Source organism: Dromiciops gliroides, chromosome 5 (genome assembly GCF_019393635.1).
Source record: "Dromiciops gliroides isolate mDroGli1 chromosome 5, mDroGli1.pri, whole genome shotgun sequence".
In the NCBI taxonomy this organism is placed as follows: domain Eukaryota; kingdom Metazoa; phylum Chordata; class Mammalia; order Microbiotheria; family Microbiotheriidae; genus Dromiciops; species Dromiciops gliroides.
In genome coordinates, this window is record NC_057865.1 from 33,691,963 (window position 1) to 33,710,530 (window position 18,568).

At 37.8% G+C, this 18,568-nt stretch overlaps 2 protein-coding genes across 2 annotated transcripts in view; one reads left to right on the forward strand and one right to left on the reverse strand.

Annotated features, from left to right (window-relative positions):
• Window positions 1-783: 783 nt before the first annotated feature.
• PP2D1 (protein phosphatase 2C like domain containing 1) lies at window positions 784-13,145 on the forward strand. Its single transcript, XM_043967158.1, has 3 exons — window positions 784-803; window positions 5,489-6,627; window positions 12,283-13,145. The coding sequence occupies exons 1-3, from the start codon at window positions 784-786 to the stop codon at window positions 13,143-13,145; spliced, it is 2,022 nt and encodes a 673-aa protein (XP_043823093.1).
• A 223-nt stretch (window positions 13,146-13,368) lies between these two features.
• The window catches only part of RAB5A (RAB5A, member RAS oncogene family), a 49,812-nt gene continuing 44,612 nt past the window's right edge, over window positions 13,369-18,568 (reverse strand). Inside the window, exon 6 of the mRNA XM_043967159.1 lies at window positions 13,369-14,865. Coding sequence (XP_043823094.1) covers window positions 14,750-14,865 — 116 coding nt within the window. The 3' untranslated portion in view covers window positions 13,369-14,749. The remainder of the gene's footprint in view (window positions 14,866-18,568) is intronic.

Below are 18,568 nucleotides of genomic sequence, written 5' to 3' on the forward strand. Positions count from 1 at the left end.
TCCAATTTTTAGGAGTACATCTTAAAATTATCTTGTTTTACTTTTATAACAATTCTTAATTATTTATTGTGTATAGGCTATAACCCCAGAATCAAATGTAAGCTCCTTGAGGGCAGGCACAGTACCTTTTGTGGGGGGTATTCCTTATGCTTAGCACAGCAACTTTCACATAGAAGAGGTTTAGTCAATTTGTCGAATTGAACTCAATAGTCAAAATAGTGTTCTCAGGCTCTGAAGATTATTCCAATGTTTTTGGAATTAGTCATCCTCAGATGACTAATATGATTAATATGAAGATGCCAGTGGTTATATAATGGGGTATTTAGGAGCCCACTTGATCTGCTGGACTGAAGCAGGCTCAGATCCAATGGAGCAAAGCATACATTGTAGTACCTTCCAGTGGGGCACATGTCCTTGCCTCTGCCTCTTAGAAATGTATAAGCTCAGTTATATATGCCTAAAAACCAAATCCTATTGCTTTATACTCACACATGGCAAATTACTGTGTAATGATGCACATCCAAGGAGACTCTAAAGACCATACTGGACTTCTCTCTTCAATTCTGAGGTTGTGATCTTCATTCCTCAACCCCACCATTTGCCACCTATTGCTCAACAAGCCACAGCCACCCAGAACTACAGAGTAACCTGTGGCTAAGGATACAGTTGCTATAGTGAGCATTCCAAACAGGAAATTCTACTCTTGAAGACCTGCTGAGCTCTAGTAAGACCTTTTGGGAAGGGGGGAGGAGGAGAGGAATGGGATAATGATCTCCAAACAACATGTCAGAAAATCTTAGTGGGTAAGTTTTCTTGGGTTTCAGGGGGAAAAGACAGCTGAGCCGAAATTATATTTGCCAGGCTCCTTTCTCCAGCTCTTTCCAGGTATTTAGAAAGCAAATGAAATCTTGAAACCAAGCTGTATGAAATGAGTAGCAGGGGAGATACCGGAGGAATGCCATTTGCCAAATATTTTTATGCTATAAATTTGTAAAATGAGACAGGCTGTCTCCTTAGTAACATTAGGTATTTATGACTTGGGGGAAATTTTGTTGCCACAAACTGTTACCTTGCAGGAATCTATTATTTGGGTTTATTGACAATCTGGAATGCTCAGATGGTTTTTTTCCCACCTCTTTTTTTTCTTCCCCCCTACCACTTTTTTCTTTTTTTCCCGGGACTTTGTAATATGTGTTACTCCTGTTGTTCAATACTTCATAATAGTAGCTGACATTTATAAGGTTTGTAAAAGACTTTTATGTACGTTGTCTCATTTGAAAGCTACAACTATAACAGTTCACATTTATATAGTACGTTAAGGTTTACCAAATGCTCTCTATACACTATCTTGCTTGGTTGCCACAACAACCTTATGAGAAGTGGCATTTTAATCACTATTTCATTTTATCAATCTATCTATCTATCTATCGGGCAATGAGGGTTAAGTGACTTGCCCAGGGTCACACAGCTAGTGTCAAGTGTCTGAAGCCGGATTTGAACTCAGGTCCTCCTGAATCCAGGGCTGGTGCTTTATCCACTGCACCACCTAGCTGCCCCCTTGATCCCTATTTTAAAGATGAGGAAACTAAAGTTCAAAGCGGTTTGCCCAAGATCCTACAGCTAGGAAATGTCTGAGGCAAGGGTGGCACCCATAACTTTTGGACTCCAAAACTAACACTATTCACTACAACAGGCTGTCTTTTCAAAGCTTCTTCCCTTGTTAACCCCACCCCCCTCCCTTTGCCAATATGAGTAAAGCTTCCCTGAAGGTCAGAACCACAACTGCCCGTTTTTATGCCTTGGACAAGCAGCAGTAGGGTGTGGGGAGGTAACTTGCCTGAAATTTGGCTATTAGAAGAAGAAAGAAAACCTAGAACAGTTGAGGGTTCTTCTCTGTTGAAGGATTGGCTGCTGTGGGGGTGTGGTGTGGTATGGTATAGAGAGGGAGTTGTGTGCTTGGGAGCAGGAGGAAATGACCCAGAATAATAAAGTCATCTTCTCTTCCTCTTGGAAAGTCAAGGCTACATAGGGGAGGGGATGTGAGTGTGGGGTAGGCTGGGGGAGAAGGTTCACCTGGGTTGTTATGCTGGGAGTAAATCCACCCTAGAAAAAAGGTGGGCTTTCTAGGATGCTGAAGGACTTGTTACAGTTAGAGAAAAGAGGAACTAAGTGGGTTTGATCTATTACACATTTATGTTATCTAATCTTAAATGGGTCCTCCCTGCAGCAAGGCAATGCTTCCACTCCTCTCTATCCCATTCATCAGAGCAGCTGTTCCTTCTCTCCTCTCCTCAAACTTGTCACAATGTTCCCCCTACTCCTCACCACCATGCTCATATAAGATGGCAAACTTAGTTGATAACTGTTGTGTGTGTTCCGAGTGCTCTACCAACCAGACTCTCCCATCTCACTCCCTCTCCTTGAGCCTCCCTATTTCCAGACACACCAATATTGAAATTAAGCCAATTCATAACCTCACAGTGACCTCTAAGTGTTCAAATGAAAGGAAGAGTTGATTGATCTGTCAAACTTCATGGTTGTCTTATTTTAAGAAGCCTCTCCAACCTTTAGAAACCATCGTTCTGATCAGTCAGTAGCCAGCAACATCATGGCAAGATCCTTCACCAGCAAAAAGATTACTACTAGCTGAAGGCTCAGATGATGGTTAACAGGTGTTTTTTTTTTTTTTTAAGCAAAACAGTATTTTTAAATTAAGGTATGTCCATTGCTTTTTTTTTTTTGGACAGAATACTATTGAACATACTATATTATAGTTTAAATATAACTTTTATATGTACTGGGAAACAAAAAACTGCTCCTCACTTTATTGCAATATTCACTTTATTATAATATTTACTTTATTATACATATATTATGTTATATATCTCCAAGGAATGCCTATATTCTCTAGATACAGAGATAACTAGGTAAGTAGCTGAATATCATAAAAATTATAGTTGGGAACATAAACATATAGGTTTGTACCCATTGATGGTTCCTTGATTACCTTTTTTTTTTTTTTTGGTATTAATGGGGTCTGAAATTATCTTCTACCCCCTTTTCTGGCACATGGTAAGTACCTAATAAATGTTTAATCTAATCTAATCCTTAGGCATCTTCACCTCTTTTCAGATATCTTGTGAATCAGTCTCCCAACTACCTCATAATCCTGTAACCTCTAGGACAGATTTATTTCCTTTTGTTTGTTTGTTTGTGGAGCAATGAGGGTTAAGTGACTTGCCCAGGGTCACACAGATGGTAAGTGTCAAGTGTCTGAGGCTGGATTTGAACTCAGGTCCTCCTGGATCCAGGGCCAGTGCTCGATCCACTGAGCCACCTACCTGCCCCCCCATTTATTTCCTTTATGTACTATTGATACAATCCAGCTGCTTTTCTTTATTTTGTTATCTTAAATTTCTTCTCTATAAATACATCTCAGCATATGATGTTAGAATTCAAGTGTGGTGGCTCTGCCACATGGAAAAAAAAACCCTTTCATAGATAATCTCTTAAGATGTGATTGGGTTGGAATATAGCTGTGGTGAGGAAATTATGAGATGGTTGATTTAGAAAAACATGGAAAGACTTGGATTTATGAAGGAAGATGCTATCCACCAAGCAGCTGACAAGTAGAAATAAGCACAGTACAGTCTTATATATATGTGTATTAGTGTATGTGTGTGTGTGTATATATATATATGTGTGTGTATATATATGTGTGTGTGTATATATATATGTGTGTGTGTATATATGTGTGGATGTATATATATATGTGTGTGTGTATATATATATATATACAGCTATGTATATGTGTACCTATCTGTGCTTAATAGTAGGCTTCTTTGGAGGGTAGGGAGAAGGAGGGGGAAAAAGTACACAATAGAAAAACAAAAGAAAACCTATAAGGAAGCAAAGTAAAGCTGAGTGGTTTTGAAAACAATGTGTAGTATTTATTATATAGGCTTTCTTGAAATGGAAATTTGTTGTTTTATATTGAATCATCTCATGTTCTGCTGTGTACATGGAATTTTTTCTTATTTTGTATTTAAGTTTAAAATAAACCAAAAAAACATAAAAAAGAAAAAAGTTTGCTATAAAAATCTTTGCAGATTTTTTCCATTTTATTGTTTGTCCCTTCATTTTCAACCTTAAACCTTTATTTTCAACCTTGGGGGGGATGGAATGATTGCTTAAAAAAAATCAAACTATTTGTAATGATTGGAATGACGCCACCTACTGGAAACTTGCTGTGGGAAAGCTCCACCATGAGGAAAATGCCTCAGAGGCATTGTGGCTTTTCCTTGGCATCAGGAAATGACGTTTGCTCATGGGTGCTGTCTATCAAGTCTACCAGCCAATCAACTGGAGGAGCCTCCTATGGTCTGGGAGGAGACAGGAAGGAGGAAAGGGAGCCTGCGCAGAGAGCGCTGGGGCTTTTTGGGCTTCCTGACTTGATGGTGGTGGCGGCAGAGGACTTCACAGGAAATTTGAGGAAAGATAGGAATGCCAGGCTGTTAGAATTCTGTTCTCAATCTTTTTCTTTCTATTTTCCAATAAACCCTTAAAAACCTAAACTCGTTTTATCAGTGATTTTTAGTCAGTTTCCCCCCAAACTGGGGGAACAGATTAGAATCCACATTTAGAATCTTAAATTACACATATTGTACACTCTACTGCATTTCTTTGCTTTAAAAGGTAGCACTACTCATAAGTATCCACTATCTTTCTTCATAAGATTTTATTACCAAGTTTATTTCTTAAACTAGTGTTGCCTTTGTCTACCATCTCTCTCTGAGTTCAGTAAGGCAAGTTTATGCTTACTAAAGTAGGCTCTTTTGGTGTCCCTGTGATACAAATTGATGTACTATCAGTTAAGTCTAAATATAAAATTTTTATAATTGGTTTCTACTGTCCATTATCCATTTTCATTTTTAAGGACTTATTTAATTAGTTCAAGACTGAGTTATTTCAACTTCAGGCCCTATATTTTTCATTATTATTTTTTACTCTAATTTTAAAAAAATTATTCTCATCTATGTTCCAACAAATCAGTGGTCTGTTATTATAAGGATTCATATCACTAATGATTATAAATAGCTAGCAATTGCATAGTGTCTCAAGTTGCAAAGTGCTTTACAAATATTGTCTCATTTTATCTTCACAATAACCCTGAGAAAGAGGTGCTATTCTTATCTCCACTTTATAATGAGGGAATTGAGGCCAAGAGAGGTTAACTGACTTGTTTATGATTATATAGCCATTAAGTGTCAGGGGCAGAATTTGAATCCAGGTTTTCCTGACTCCAGGTCCAGAGCGCTAGCTGCCATGGCATACTGCCTCTCTAATACAAGCATACACATTGTAATGGTGCTTGTATTAAATCATGTAACTCTTTGCACATTGCACTAGGAGAAAGGCCTGCTCAGAGAGACAATTGCAGTTTCTAACTGCTTCCTGCATTTGTTAATATCTCTTCCCCTGTTTGCAGAATACTATGGAGGTCCAAGCTAGCAAATATTTCGGAAATTCCACTCAAGGAAGAGAGGTTGGTGGAAGCTGACACTAAGTCTGAAAACTCAGTCTTGCAAAAAGAATCCTCAGAGTTTCGAACAAGTGGAACTTTCCAAAGAGCAGAAACAAGAACAACTCAGAACCACCCACCGTTTAAAAGGTTCAGCTATAGGTTCAGAGATGCTTACAGGCTCACCATTCCCTGTTCATTATGCAACCAAGAACTTCGTCCATCTGATTTTTTTACCCATAAGAGACAGCACAAAGCCATGGCTGTGATGGGCTACAAGATGACAGCTGGGGAAAAACCAGAAAGACACAAGGTTATAAAACAGAGACAGTTCTTAATCTCTACGTTAATTGAAGCCTATTTGTACAATGAACAAACCAGACAAAACATTGACAATGCTTGTGAGTTCCTTTGTAAGCACCACATACCTTCTTATTACAAGATTCTTAGCAATTCTTTCAATAGTTCTGTGCACATTAGGAAAACAAATAATCCACTAGTTAGTGCTGTTGCCATTTGCGAAGACCAGAACAAGACATGGAGACCAGTGATGGAAGACAGATACATTTTCCAGGGCAGATATGGAAAGAAATCCAATGTGTGTTTCTTTGGCTTGTTTGATGGACACCATGGCTCTGTGGCAGCTGAAACCACTGCTGTAGAACTCCCTAAGTTTTTTCTTGACCAACTTTCTCAATATGATTTTTCCTATAAGCTGACCAAGAAAGAACAAAGATTTGTCCATTCTTTTGACACAGTGTTTAAGGAGGCTTACAGGGAACAAGAATACTGGTTTTCTTCCCAAAAGAGAAAGATTTCATCTTCACACTATAATTATGAGTGGATCCATAAGGCCTTTGCTAAAGCATTCTGGAGGATGGATAGAGTTTTGAAACTTGGGAGGAAGGAAGTATCCGGTTTCTACTGGAGTGGCTGCTCAGCAGTTGCCTGTTTGCTGGAATGCGAAGACCATTTTGGTAGTAGTACCTCTTGGCAAACTGCCAATGTCACTGAGGAATCAGAAATAGAAATGGAAGAAAAGAAGAGTTTTCATCTTTCCAAACAATTTGAAAGTCAGTTTGGAGTATTACATATCGCTAATGTTGGTATGTAAGTTGCTTAAAAATAGCCAAAAGTTGGCCTTATTTTATATCTTAGTAGCAAAGAAAATGTTTAATGAGGAAAGTAGTGTGTGGCCAACACATGGCAAGTTCCAGTGTTGTTCCATTCAATTCCACAAACATTTATCAAGTGACTTCTGAGAGTAGGGGCAGCTAGGTGGCACAGCGGACAAAGTGCTGGGCCTGGAGTCAGGAAGGTTCATCTTCTTGAGTTCAAATCTGGCCTCAGACACTTACTAGTTGTACAACCCTGGGCAAGTCACCTAACCATGTTTACCTCAGTTTCCTCATCTGTAAAATTAGCTGGGAAAGGAAATGGCAAAGTACTCCAGTATCTTTGGCATGAAAACCCCAAATGGGGTCATAAAGAGTCAGACACAACTGAACAACAACAACTGCCAGTAGAGCATTAAGTTGTGCCCTGAGATAAGACATGGTTTCTTCCCCCAAGGAGATCACTGTGTAGTAGGGGATATAATCATCTAAGATAAATGCATAAGAGAAGTGAAAGAATTTGAATTGGACTTTGGTCCACTTTGATTTGGTAGGAATAGTTTGGGGTGGAGGGCAGAAAAGAGGAGAACATTCCAGACCAAAGAAACTGTAAGCAAAGGCACTGAAGTGGGAATGTGCAGTGTGTGCTGAGAGAACAAAGAATAGTTTAGTTGGGCTAGACTAGAGAATATTTGGAAGGCAATGATTTGAGATAAAGTTGGAGAAGTTGGCATGGCGCTAGACCATGGAGAACAAAGAATGCATTAGAGGGGGACAGCTAGGTGGCACAGTGGATAGAGCACAGGCTCTGGAGTCAGGAGGACCTCAGTTCAAATCCGGCCTCAGACACTTAACACTTACTAGCTGTGTGACCCTGGGCAAGTCACTTAACCAGAATTGCCTCACTAAAAAAAAAAAAAAAAAAAGAATGCATTAGAGAGGATCCATTTTCCTGGTTGGCAATGGGAACCATTAAATGGTTTGAGCAGAGGAGCAATAGGACCAGATCTCTTTATAAAGATGTATCAAGGAAAGGGGTGCAGGATGATTTGCAAGGGCGTAGGGAAGAGGATGGATTTGGGAGGCTCTATCAGGAGAGAGTGCTCTAACAAGGCAGTGGCAATGGAACTCTACAGGAGAGAAGAGAGTCTGAGACAATGTGGATGGAGAACCGAAAGGATTTCATAATAGATTAGAGATGTGAGGGAAAGAAGATATATAGAATATCAAGGTAAGAAATTTGCAAGATGAGATGAATGATGGTACCAATGACAAAAAAATGGTTAACTCAAGAGAAGAAACAGATTTAAGGGAAAATGAAACAATTTGTTTTTTTCCCAAATATTTTATTTTTTCTGATTATATGTAATATGTTGTAACTGTTTATTTTGTATTTATTTATTTTTTAGGGTAACGTTTTTTTTTTAAATTTATTTTTTAAATGGGGCAGTGGCGGTTAAGTGACTTGCCCAGGGTCACACAGCTAGTAAGTGTCAAGTGTCTGAGGCTGGATTTGAACTCAGGTCCTCCTGAATCCAGGGCCGGTGCTCTATCCACTGAGCCACCTAGCTGCCCCCTAACATTTGTTTTTAAATTTTTTTGAGTTCTAAATTCTCTCCCTTACTCCCCTTCTTCCCTGCTCATTGAGGAAGCAAACAATTTGATATAGGTTATACATGTGCAATCATGCAAAACATTTCCACATTAGTCATTGTTGTGAAAGAAAATACAGACAAAAAAAACCAACAAGAAAAACAGAAAGTTTAAAAAAGTAAGCTTTGATCTTCATTTATACTCCATCATGAGTCCTTTGGAATTATCTTAGGTTTCCTCCAGTTTGCCACCACAAAAAAAGCTGCTATAAATATAAATATATATATGTATATATATATATATATATATTTATATAGGTCCTTTTCCTTTTTTTGTGATCTCTTTGGGACAGACCTAGTAGTGGTATAGCTGAGCCAAAGGGTATATACACAGTTTTATAGCCCTTTGGGTGTAGTTCCACAATTGGGGTTTTCATATGTTGAGTTTGGTGGGCTGATAGGAGTTGCAAGTGGAAATGTTATGTGGGCGGTTGAAAATGTGGATCTGAAGCTAAATCAGGGCTGGAGGCATAGATTTTCAAAGTCATTTGTATAGATGATTGCTGGCAGGGAAGACTGCTAAAGGAGAAAGTATAGAGAGAAAAGAGAAAGGTTTGAAGATAACACCTTGAGGACTGCTGATTTGAAGAGGATTAGAAGAGGAGAGAGAGGAAAGGAGACAGAGGGGGTAGTCAGATAGGGTGGAGCAAAACTAGGCAAGTGCAGTGTCTTTCAAACCAATGGACGAGAGAGTAATCAGTGCTGGAGGTGGGGAGGGTAGGGAGGAGCCTGCAGTGTCAAAAACTGTATGATGGAAGATGGAGAAAAAGCCAATGGGTTTGGCAAGGATCATTGTTTTTGTTTGTTTGTTTGTTTTGTTTTTTTTGTGGGGCAATGAGGGTTAAGTGACTTGCCCAAGGTCACACAGCTAGTAAACGTCAAGTGTCTGAGACTGGATTTGAACTCAGGTCTTCCTGAATCCAGGACCGGTGCTTTATCCACTGTGCCACCTAGCTGCCCCCAACGATCATTGTTTTTTGAAGTTTTCAATAGTAAAGCTAGCACTTATACAGCACTTTAAGGTTTGCAAAGCGATTTACATGTATTATGTTATCTGATCCTCATAACAACCATTGTGAAGTAGGTGCAATTATTATCCCCTTTTACAGATAAAGACCTTGAGTGCAAAACAGGTTTCCCCTAGGACCATGAAGCTAATGTCTGATGGGCTAAGAGTCAAACTCAGGTTTTTCAAATTCCTAGTCCAGTAGGCTAACCAGAGTGCACCTCAAACCAGTTGTAGGAGAGAGTGGGTGGTGAGGCAACAGAGACAACAGGTGCAGACAATGTTTTAAAGAAATTTGGACCTAAAGGGGAGGAGAATGGAATAGGACAGAATGGTTAAGGGCAAGATTTTTGTTTTGTTTATAATTTTGTTTTTGAATGTTGTCTCCTCCATTAGATTGTTGTTGGGTTTGGTTTTTTTTGGTTTTTTTTTTTTCGGTGAGGCAATTGGGGTTAAGTGACTTGCCCAGGGTCACACAGCTAGTAAGTGTTAAGTGTCTGAGGCCAGATTTGAACTCAGGTCCTCCTGACTCCAGGGCCAGTGCTCTATCCACTGCGCCACCTAGCTGCCCCCAGTACATATTTCTTAAGACAATGAACTGGGTCTAGAATTGAGTAGGAAGAAAAGAGGCTGAATTTCATTAAGGAAACTGTGAAGCATATTCAATGATCCCAAGGCAGATCTTGAACAAAGGCTCCCTTTTAAATGTCATCTAGATGTGAATTATGGAATACAACAATTGCCAAATAACACAAATGTTATTCATCTGCAGGTTAGAATTCTGAGTTGTTTGGTGGCACTGGGTGGTGTGATTTGCTCATGGTCAGTAGCTAGTATGTCACAATCAGGTTTTACTGATTCAAATGCCAGTTTTCTATCCACCGGGGCACAATCTCAACATATAACCAACCACTGATGCCCTTATCTTCTCCTAACACAAAAGAATCTTCTCTTGCCACAGTCCTACTCCATCCATCCCTGTATTTCCTTGGGCTAACCTTCAGACTGACTTGCTACATTTACTGGGAATGTTACTAGATAGACCCCTCAGTTAACAGGGCACCAAGGGGAAGGAACTCCAGAGGGGTCTCCATTCAAGTCCTGGCTCTTCCACATTATAGTTAGATTACTTTGGGCTTCAGTTTACTCATCTGTAAAATGATGGCATTGGGAGTACATGATCTCAAAGGTCTTTACAAGCTTAAACTTCTAAGATCTTCTTAGACCTGAACTGTTACATTTTTGTTTTTGTTTTTGTCTTTTGCAGGGCAATGAGAGTTAAGTGACTTGCCCAAGGTCACACAACTAATCAGTGTCAAGTGTCTGAGGCCGAATTTGAACTCGGGTCCTCCTGAATCCAGGGCTGGTGCTTTATCCATTGTGCCACCTAGCTACCCCCCGAACTGTTACATTTTAAGCAGCATATCATACTGTTTTTTAGGAAAACAATTTCCACAAAACTGTGCTAGTAGCTAGTGACAATTTGACAGGCTACAATGAAAAGTATTTTCATTAATTTCATTATATAAATGGCATATCCTGCAGGGAGGCCAAACTACTAGAAAATATTTTGGGGCCAAATTTGTGTGTTCAGTTATGTTACACTGACATTAAAAACTTTTTGTTTATATGTAGGCACATACAATTCTTTACATTCAGAAAGTTTTCCAGTTTTCAGAGTGCTTTCACTCACACACACTCACACACACACACACACACACACACACACACACACACACACACACAATATAAATAAATAAATAAAGCCATAGGAGGTGAGAGTTGGGACCTTGGGAATGCAGCGTATCACCTCCACTCCAGTATTCTCCCTAACTTCTATTTATTTCAATGAAAGTAAGCTCTGAATACTACTAGGGACAGTTCAGTTAGATAATAAAAGCATCCCCAAAACATTAAGATAATCCAATTTTAAAATCATTTAATAATATTCTTTACAAAGTTTACATAATTGGGGGAAAATTTCAAAAATAACTGAAGCTATATTGTTGTCCCTCACTTTACAGAATCGTGATCCTGAAAAGGATGTAGATTAAAAAAATTTATCAACAGAATAAAACTCCGAATGCACCAGAACTCTTTCAAGGCATCCTGAAATTATATTTAAAGTTATTTAGTGATAGACTCCTCCCTCACTGCTTTTTATTTCGTATGTTGGATTTTCTTAAAAATATATATATGTACAGTACATTTAACTTTCAATGTGTATGTCACAGCTGATTGATGTCTGTGAATAAGGTAATGAACATTATCAGGTTGGAAATCTTTTGACCCTTGTTCTCAAATGGTCTATTAATTTAACCAATTATTAAATGTAGCCAAAACCATTAAAATCATCTGCCATACTAAGGAAAACATTAGTCAGCTGGGTTATCAACAAAAGCATCAGGAGAAACAATCTATTTTATTGATCTGTAGCAAACTTAAGCTTTTGATTTAAATCGTGGATATTTTTAATAAAAACTGAGTTTTATATTGAATTAAATCCTGAAGCTATTATTTTAATCTTTGCTTAGATGGAGATGGTATGTCAGTCCAGGTCTTCCTGACTTCATTCTACTCACTTACAAACATCTTGTCTCTTCATGGACTAAGAATTATACTTTAAAATTGGGGTTATTGTAAACACACTTTATTTTATTTTGTGGGGCAATGAGGGTTAAATGACTTGCTCAGGGTCACAGAGCTAGTAAGTGTTAAGTGTTTGAGGCCGGATTTGAACTCAGGTACTCCTGAATCCAGGGTCAGTGCTTTATCCACTGTGCCACCTAGCTGTCCCATAAACACATTTTAAAAAGTTATGTTAGCCCTACTTTAAAACTTAACCAATTTATTAGCATTAAGGAAGGTTTTGATATTTGACAATATAAAAGTTGCTTGACTTTAAAAACAGTATGATGCACATAATTATTGCTATATTTTGTTGGCATAAAATTTAATTAAAATATTTTTCTTTTTAAAAAACATTAGGTAATGTCCATGTAGTCTTATGTAAAGGTGGGCAAGCTCATCTTCTTACAAAAGAACATACTACTCGAAACCTAAGTGAAAGACACCGTGTATTAAATGGAGGAGGAAAAATCAGCAGCAATGAACCCAATGGATTCACTGAAGGGATTGTGCAAATAACTCGTGGGCTTGGGTTTCACGGAAATCCAACTCTGAGAAAGTCTGTTATTCCAGTACCTCAAACAATATCTGTCCCTATAGATGATACATGTCAATTCCTTATTGTTGCTACTACTGGACTTTGGGATGTTATAGATACAAATGAAGCTGCAGCAATAGCAATGTCGTTATTTAGCATATATGAAGAAATATATAAAATGACTAGGCGAGAATTGTATAGGCCATTCCAGAGAATTCCTTTTTTACCTAGTATATCATCTTCAACTATCAGCGTACAAGATGGTAAAATCAAACTATTGTACCGTAATACTTCAGCATTTCTTGAGAAAATGTCTCAGCAGAGGACAAACAGAAATTCACAAGTAGGCCTGCGTAGCAAAAGAGGAAGTTCTCTAACTTCACAAAGTTTGGATAAACATACAGAATCTAATTTAAGTAGTAAAACAGAAATTTCAAGTTCAAGACCTTTTTATTTGTATGGTATTGAGGATAGTGATGAAACAAATAGCAGCACATCTCATGAATCATCAACTTCAAGTTTAGCAGAGGAAGAAATAGACAGGAATTTCTTTGATTATGCAGCAGAATATGTAAGTCACGGACTTGTCAAAGCTGCTCTTACAGCAGGGTCTAGGGAGAACATTACTGTGCTAGTAATACTTCTCAAAGGATGTTGCTATCAGCTATATGGAAGTGGAATCTGACACCTCTGGACTACAGAAGCATGTACCCTAAGAAACTCATATGTACTGTATTTGTATAGTGCTGTTTAACCTGGCTTTCAATACATATTGTGTGCGTGTGTGTGTGCATGGGGGGCGGGGAGGGGGGTGTAGGGGAAGGGAGAGAAGCGAATGGTTTCTCTCTTACATACGTGGTACAATAGATGTTGTTTTGTGATTTAAAAAAAAAGAATGATAAATACAGTCCTGTTTTATACCACTTTATTAAAACCTGAGCACCTCAATATAAAACTAAACACTGGTGAACTCTCATTTTCCTTGCTAAGCCCCGATTACTGCAAATTTACAACCTGCACAAGTAAGTTTCCACTAGCAGTTCAACATTTAAATAGATTAAATTTTCTCTGACACACTTGGTAGATTTCATATAATGAAAATAACTAAAAGAATTAGTGCAATATATGGAACAGATCAAAGTAAGATGAACTTTAGAAAACAAGGCTGCAGAGCTCGTTATTGACGGACAGCAGTACTCATGTTACAGACGTAGTAGTAGCTTCATTTTATTACTATGGAGGCATAACTGAAATCCCCCTCAAATCCAAGGGAGGAGGGGAGGGAAGCGGTGATGAGGAAATAATTAGCTGTTTTAGTAACTGTACATTTTGCATACTTTTAAGCAACTCTTAAATATTACAGAATGTATTAAACATAAATGGAGACTACAATGCAGTACTCTATTTACAGTACATTTGAAGATCCAAGTTTAAAATAATCAAGTTGAATGTACATAATTGTTAGTGCACTGACTAGATTATGTCCAAAGGGATCAAAACCCCCCACCACAAAACAAAACAGAACCACCCCATGTAAATGGCCAGCAGTGATTAAAGAGAAATCACAGACACTTGGTTTGTTTCATTTTAGTTGAAGAGTTCTTATGTCTGAAGAAAAACACTTCTGTCAAGTTGCATTTATTAGTTGTGTCTTTATAAGAGAAAATGGGGATAAACTTGATTTTTATCACCATTTAAAAACAGGATAGGCTATAATTTAGATACCATGTACCAACTAAGGTTCATTTTTTTTTTTTCTGAAGACATGGGTGGCTAAACTTTTTTTTTTTAATGGTTAAATGATTAAAATGTGGAATGTACACTTAAAATAGATACCGGCAGAAACGATCACTTCTATGAATACTGCGGATAAGCAGAGGATCTTTAGGGCCTGCTTCTAGAAAGAATTGTTTTTAAAAAAACAATTTAAGTAATCCCAATTCTGTGTCATAGAGTATATGTGCATCAACACAGGAATATAGAGGAACTAGCTGGTTAATTGTGGGTCCATACAATAATTCTTCTATATTTCTAATGGCAAGAACTGATTCCCCACCCCAACTTTCCAATGAAGCAAATATTAAGAGCTTCCATTTGTCCCTTCTATTGCTGAAACATTAGTCAGATAGTGACACATGCATGTTATTAAAAATTAAGTTCAAAACACATAAAATAATTCTGTATTAGAAACTTGACTATATTATAAGTCTCTTCTCCTTTTTGGAAGTTGTACTGGGCCAGGTTAAATGCTCCAATTCCACTGTTGTTAATAATTAGGAAGCAGATAGTTTAGTTACTACAACACTGACTCCTAGTTGGTTGTGTGGGTTCGGTAAGGTCTACGCCTCTTCCTCTGGCAGAATTGGCTCCGGGATTCTGTGGTTCATTCTTCGGCAACTTTTTGGCTGAAAGAGTAAACACCAAAAACCATCAAGATTAAATAACTACGGTTTACCTTAGCTATATATACATTTAAAGGGAAAGAAAGTCACTTTATGCATCTAATCCATTGTTTTATGGATAAAAGTTGAGCTTTTGTCACCTTAACCGTACCCTCCCTCTAGCCCCAATTCCACAACCAATGTGGCATCGAGATGTTGGGAAGATGCTGCTTAATATTGGAAAGGGGAAAGAGATTTCTCCTGTTCCGATTCCTACTAGGTAAAAGCTGCCAAAACAAGAGATAGAACGGTCTCCAAGTGAAAAGAGCCCTGTTTATAGGTTCTCTCTCTAAACTTTTGAAGGTTACTATATTTAACATTATGGCTGAGCCAGAGATCAGAGTAGAGAGCAGTAACTGGCTGGCATAATATATAAATTAATCCTGCTTGGAGAAACTAATATTTTTTAAACCTCAAACGACAACTTAGAAGTGTGATATTTAGTATTTTGATGAACAAATATTGTGAATAAGCTCTAAATATACTCTTTAAACCAATTCTTTTAAAAGCCCCAATTGATAAATTCTAAATTCTAACTCTTTATTACTAATACCATCCTGAATAACTAGAAAATAAAGTATCAAACATCACACACTACTACTAAAAGATCAGTGAAGCATTTGCAGATTTTATGTATAAAAACAAATGTGCTAACTATGGAAATATTTAAACATTAACAGGAAAGAATCTGCACACAAGGGAGAAAAACCATGGGCACAGGAATAGTATAAAATAAGGAGAACATGAAATCAAAGATCATCAATGGGTGGGGTTCTCAGAAACTGTCCACTCCAAGCCCTTATGTGACAGATGAAACACATGGAGTGAAGTAACTTGCTCAGGGTTACATAGTAAAGTATGTGTGGAAGGGTTGTAAAGTGTGAGCATGTGTGCATCTGAGTAGGGCTGTGAACCCAATCTCCCTGACATGAAGTCCAATGTTTGATCCAATATGTCTTTGGGGGAGGGGGGAAGAAGAGAGGGAGAGACAGATATACAAGGGGTTCAGTGACTTGCCCTAAATCACAGGTAACACAACTGAACAAAACTGGGACTTGAACACAGGTCCCATGACTATAAATTCAGTTCTATAAGTACATTTTTTCCACTATATTTCATGTTCCCATATAATTTGGATTTATTACTAATAACTGTCATTAGATGTCATCATTAGCAGGAAAATAACACAGTATGCTATAAAATCTTTAAAATTCAAGATGGAACGAATTTTTTCTTCTATGCAGTTTAAATACTGAAGTTAAATTATTCTGTGTGGTGGGGAGACAAGATGGTGGAGTAGAGGAAATTTTACAACTGAACTCTGAATATTCCTCTACAGACAACTTTAAAATAACACCTCAATTCAAACTCTAGAGTAGGAGATACAACAAAAAGTCAATGGAGGGGCAGCTAGGTGGCGCAGTGGATAGAGCACCAGCCCTGGAGTCAGGAGAACCTGAGTTCAAATCCGGCCTCAGACACTTAACACTTACTAGCTGTGTGACCCTGGGCAAGTCATTTAACCCCAATTGCCTCACTTAAAAAAAAAAAAAGTCAATGGGCCAGGAACTGGTCACTCTTTGTAGACAATGTGATGAAATACTTAGAGAATCCTAGAGAATGAACTAAAAAACTATGTGAAACAGTGAACAACTTTAGCAAAGTTGAAGGATATAAAGTAAAAGCACATAAATCACCCTCATTTCTCTGTCACCAACAAAACCCAACAGAAAGAGATAGAAAGAGAAATTCAATTTAAAATCACTGTAGATAATATAAAATACTTGGGAGTCTACCTGTCAAGACAAATCCAGGAATTATATGAACACAATTACAAATACAAAACACTTCACACAAATGCAGAGCTAAACAACTAGAGAAAGATTGATTGTTCATGGGAAGGTGAAGCCAATATAATAAAAATGACAACACTACCTAAATTAACTTACTTATTAAGTGCCATACCAATCAAACTACTAAATACTTATTTTAGAGAGCCAGAAGAAACAACACAATTCAACCAGAACAAAAGGTCAAGAATATCAAGGGAATGGATGAAAAAGAAGGAAGGTGGCCTAGTAGTATCAGATCTCAAATCATATTTCGAAACAGTCTTGGATAAGAAATATTAGCAGATTAGTGGAATAGATTAGGTACAGAATACACAGTAGTAAATGACCATTGTAATTTGGTGTTTGATAAACCCAGAGATTCAAACTTTAGAGGCAAGAACTTACTATTTAACAAAAATTACTGGGAAAACTGGAAAGCAGTCTGGCAGAAACCAGGCATAGATCACCAACTCACAACACATATGAAGATAAAATCAAAATGGGTACATAATTTATACATGAAGGATGACAACGAATTAGAGGATCATGGAAAGTTTATAACCAAACAAGAGCTGGAGAGGAGCACAGGAGATAAAATGTATAATTTTGATTATATGACATTAAAAAAAGGTTTCAAACAAACAAGACCAGTGCAGCCAAGATTAGAAGGAAAGCAAGAAATTGGGAGAGAAAATTCTACATCAAATTTTTTTGATAAAGACTTTATTTCTCAAATATTTGAAGAACTGAGCCAAATTCATAAAAATAAGAGCCATTCCCCAGTTGAATATGAACGGGCAGGTTCCAAAAGAAGAAAGCAAAGCTATCAAAACATATGAAAAAAATGCTCTAAATCACTATTATTTAGAGAAATGCAAATTTAAACAATTCTCAGGTCCTAATTCACACCTATCAGATTAACACTGTGCAGTTGTGAACTAGTGCAATTTTGGAGAACAATTTGGAACTATGCCCAAACTATAAAATGCTATGCCCTATGACTCAGCAATATCACTAATGGTTCTATGTTCCAAAGAGATCAAAGAAAAATGAAAAAGACCTACACGCACAAAAACAACAGCTTTTTTGTGGTGACAAAGAATTGGTAATTGAGGGGATGCCATCAATTAGGCATCCCCTGAACAAGTAGTGGTATAAGCAGTTTTGTGTTGTAAGCAATGATGAAGGGGATGATTTCAGAAAAACCTACGAAAACTTATGAGCTGATGCTGTTGTTATTGTTTGTCCTTCATTCTTGAAGACCACAATGACATCTAGGAGGTGATGCCATAACTAGCAGTGAACTGGATTTAAGTGAGGGAAGGTTGTTCAAAGCTACCAGCCTCACTCTCTCCTCCAGAGCCACCTGGGTCCAGTGACAAGATCTATATCGGGACAGCTGGAGGTGGCCCTGGATGTTTAAGACAATTTGGGTTAAATGACTTGCCCAGGGTGACACAACTAGTAAGTGTCTGAGGTAAGATTTGAATTCAGGTCCTCCCAACTTCAGGGCCAGTGCTTTATCTCTGTGCCACCAAGCTGCTCCAAAGCAGATGATGCGAAGTGAAGTGGGAGGAAGCAGAACATTGTACACAGTAACAGCAATATTGTATGATGGTGAACTGTGAATGACTTAACTATTCTCAGCAATACAACGATCCAAGACAATTCTAAAGGACTCACGAAGAAAAAAGGTTATCTACTTCCAGAGGGAGAGAGAACTGATTAACTATGAGTACAGACTAAAGCATACTTTTTTTCCACTTTCTTTTCTTTCTTTTTTTTGGACAACATGGCTAATATAAAAATGTTTTGTATAACTTCACTTATATATA

Bases quoted from the DNA above. Each gene is read 5' to 3' on its own strand.
- PP2D1 (XM_043967158.1), top strand. From the start codon at position 784: ATGTCAGAAAATCTTAGTGG. The intron at 804-5,488 runs GTAAGTTTTCTT...CCCTGTTTGCAG, and splicing joins ATGTCAGAAAATCTTAGTGG to AATACTATGGAGGTCCAAGC. The intron at 6,628-12,282 runs GTATGTAAGTTG...AAAAAACATTAG, and splicing joins ATTACATATCGCTAATGTTG to GTAATGTCCATGTAGTCTTA.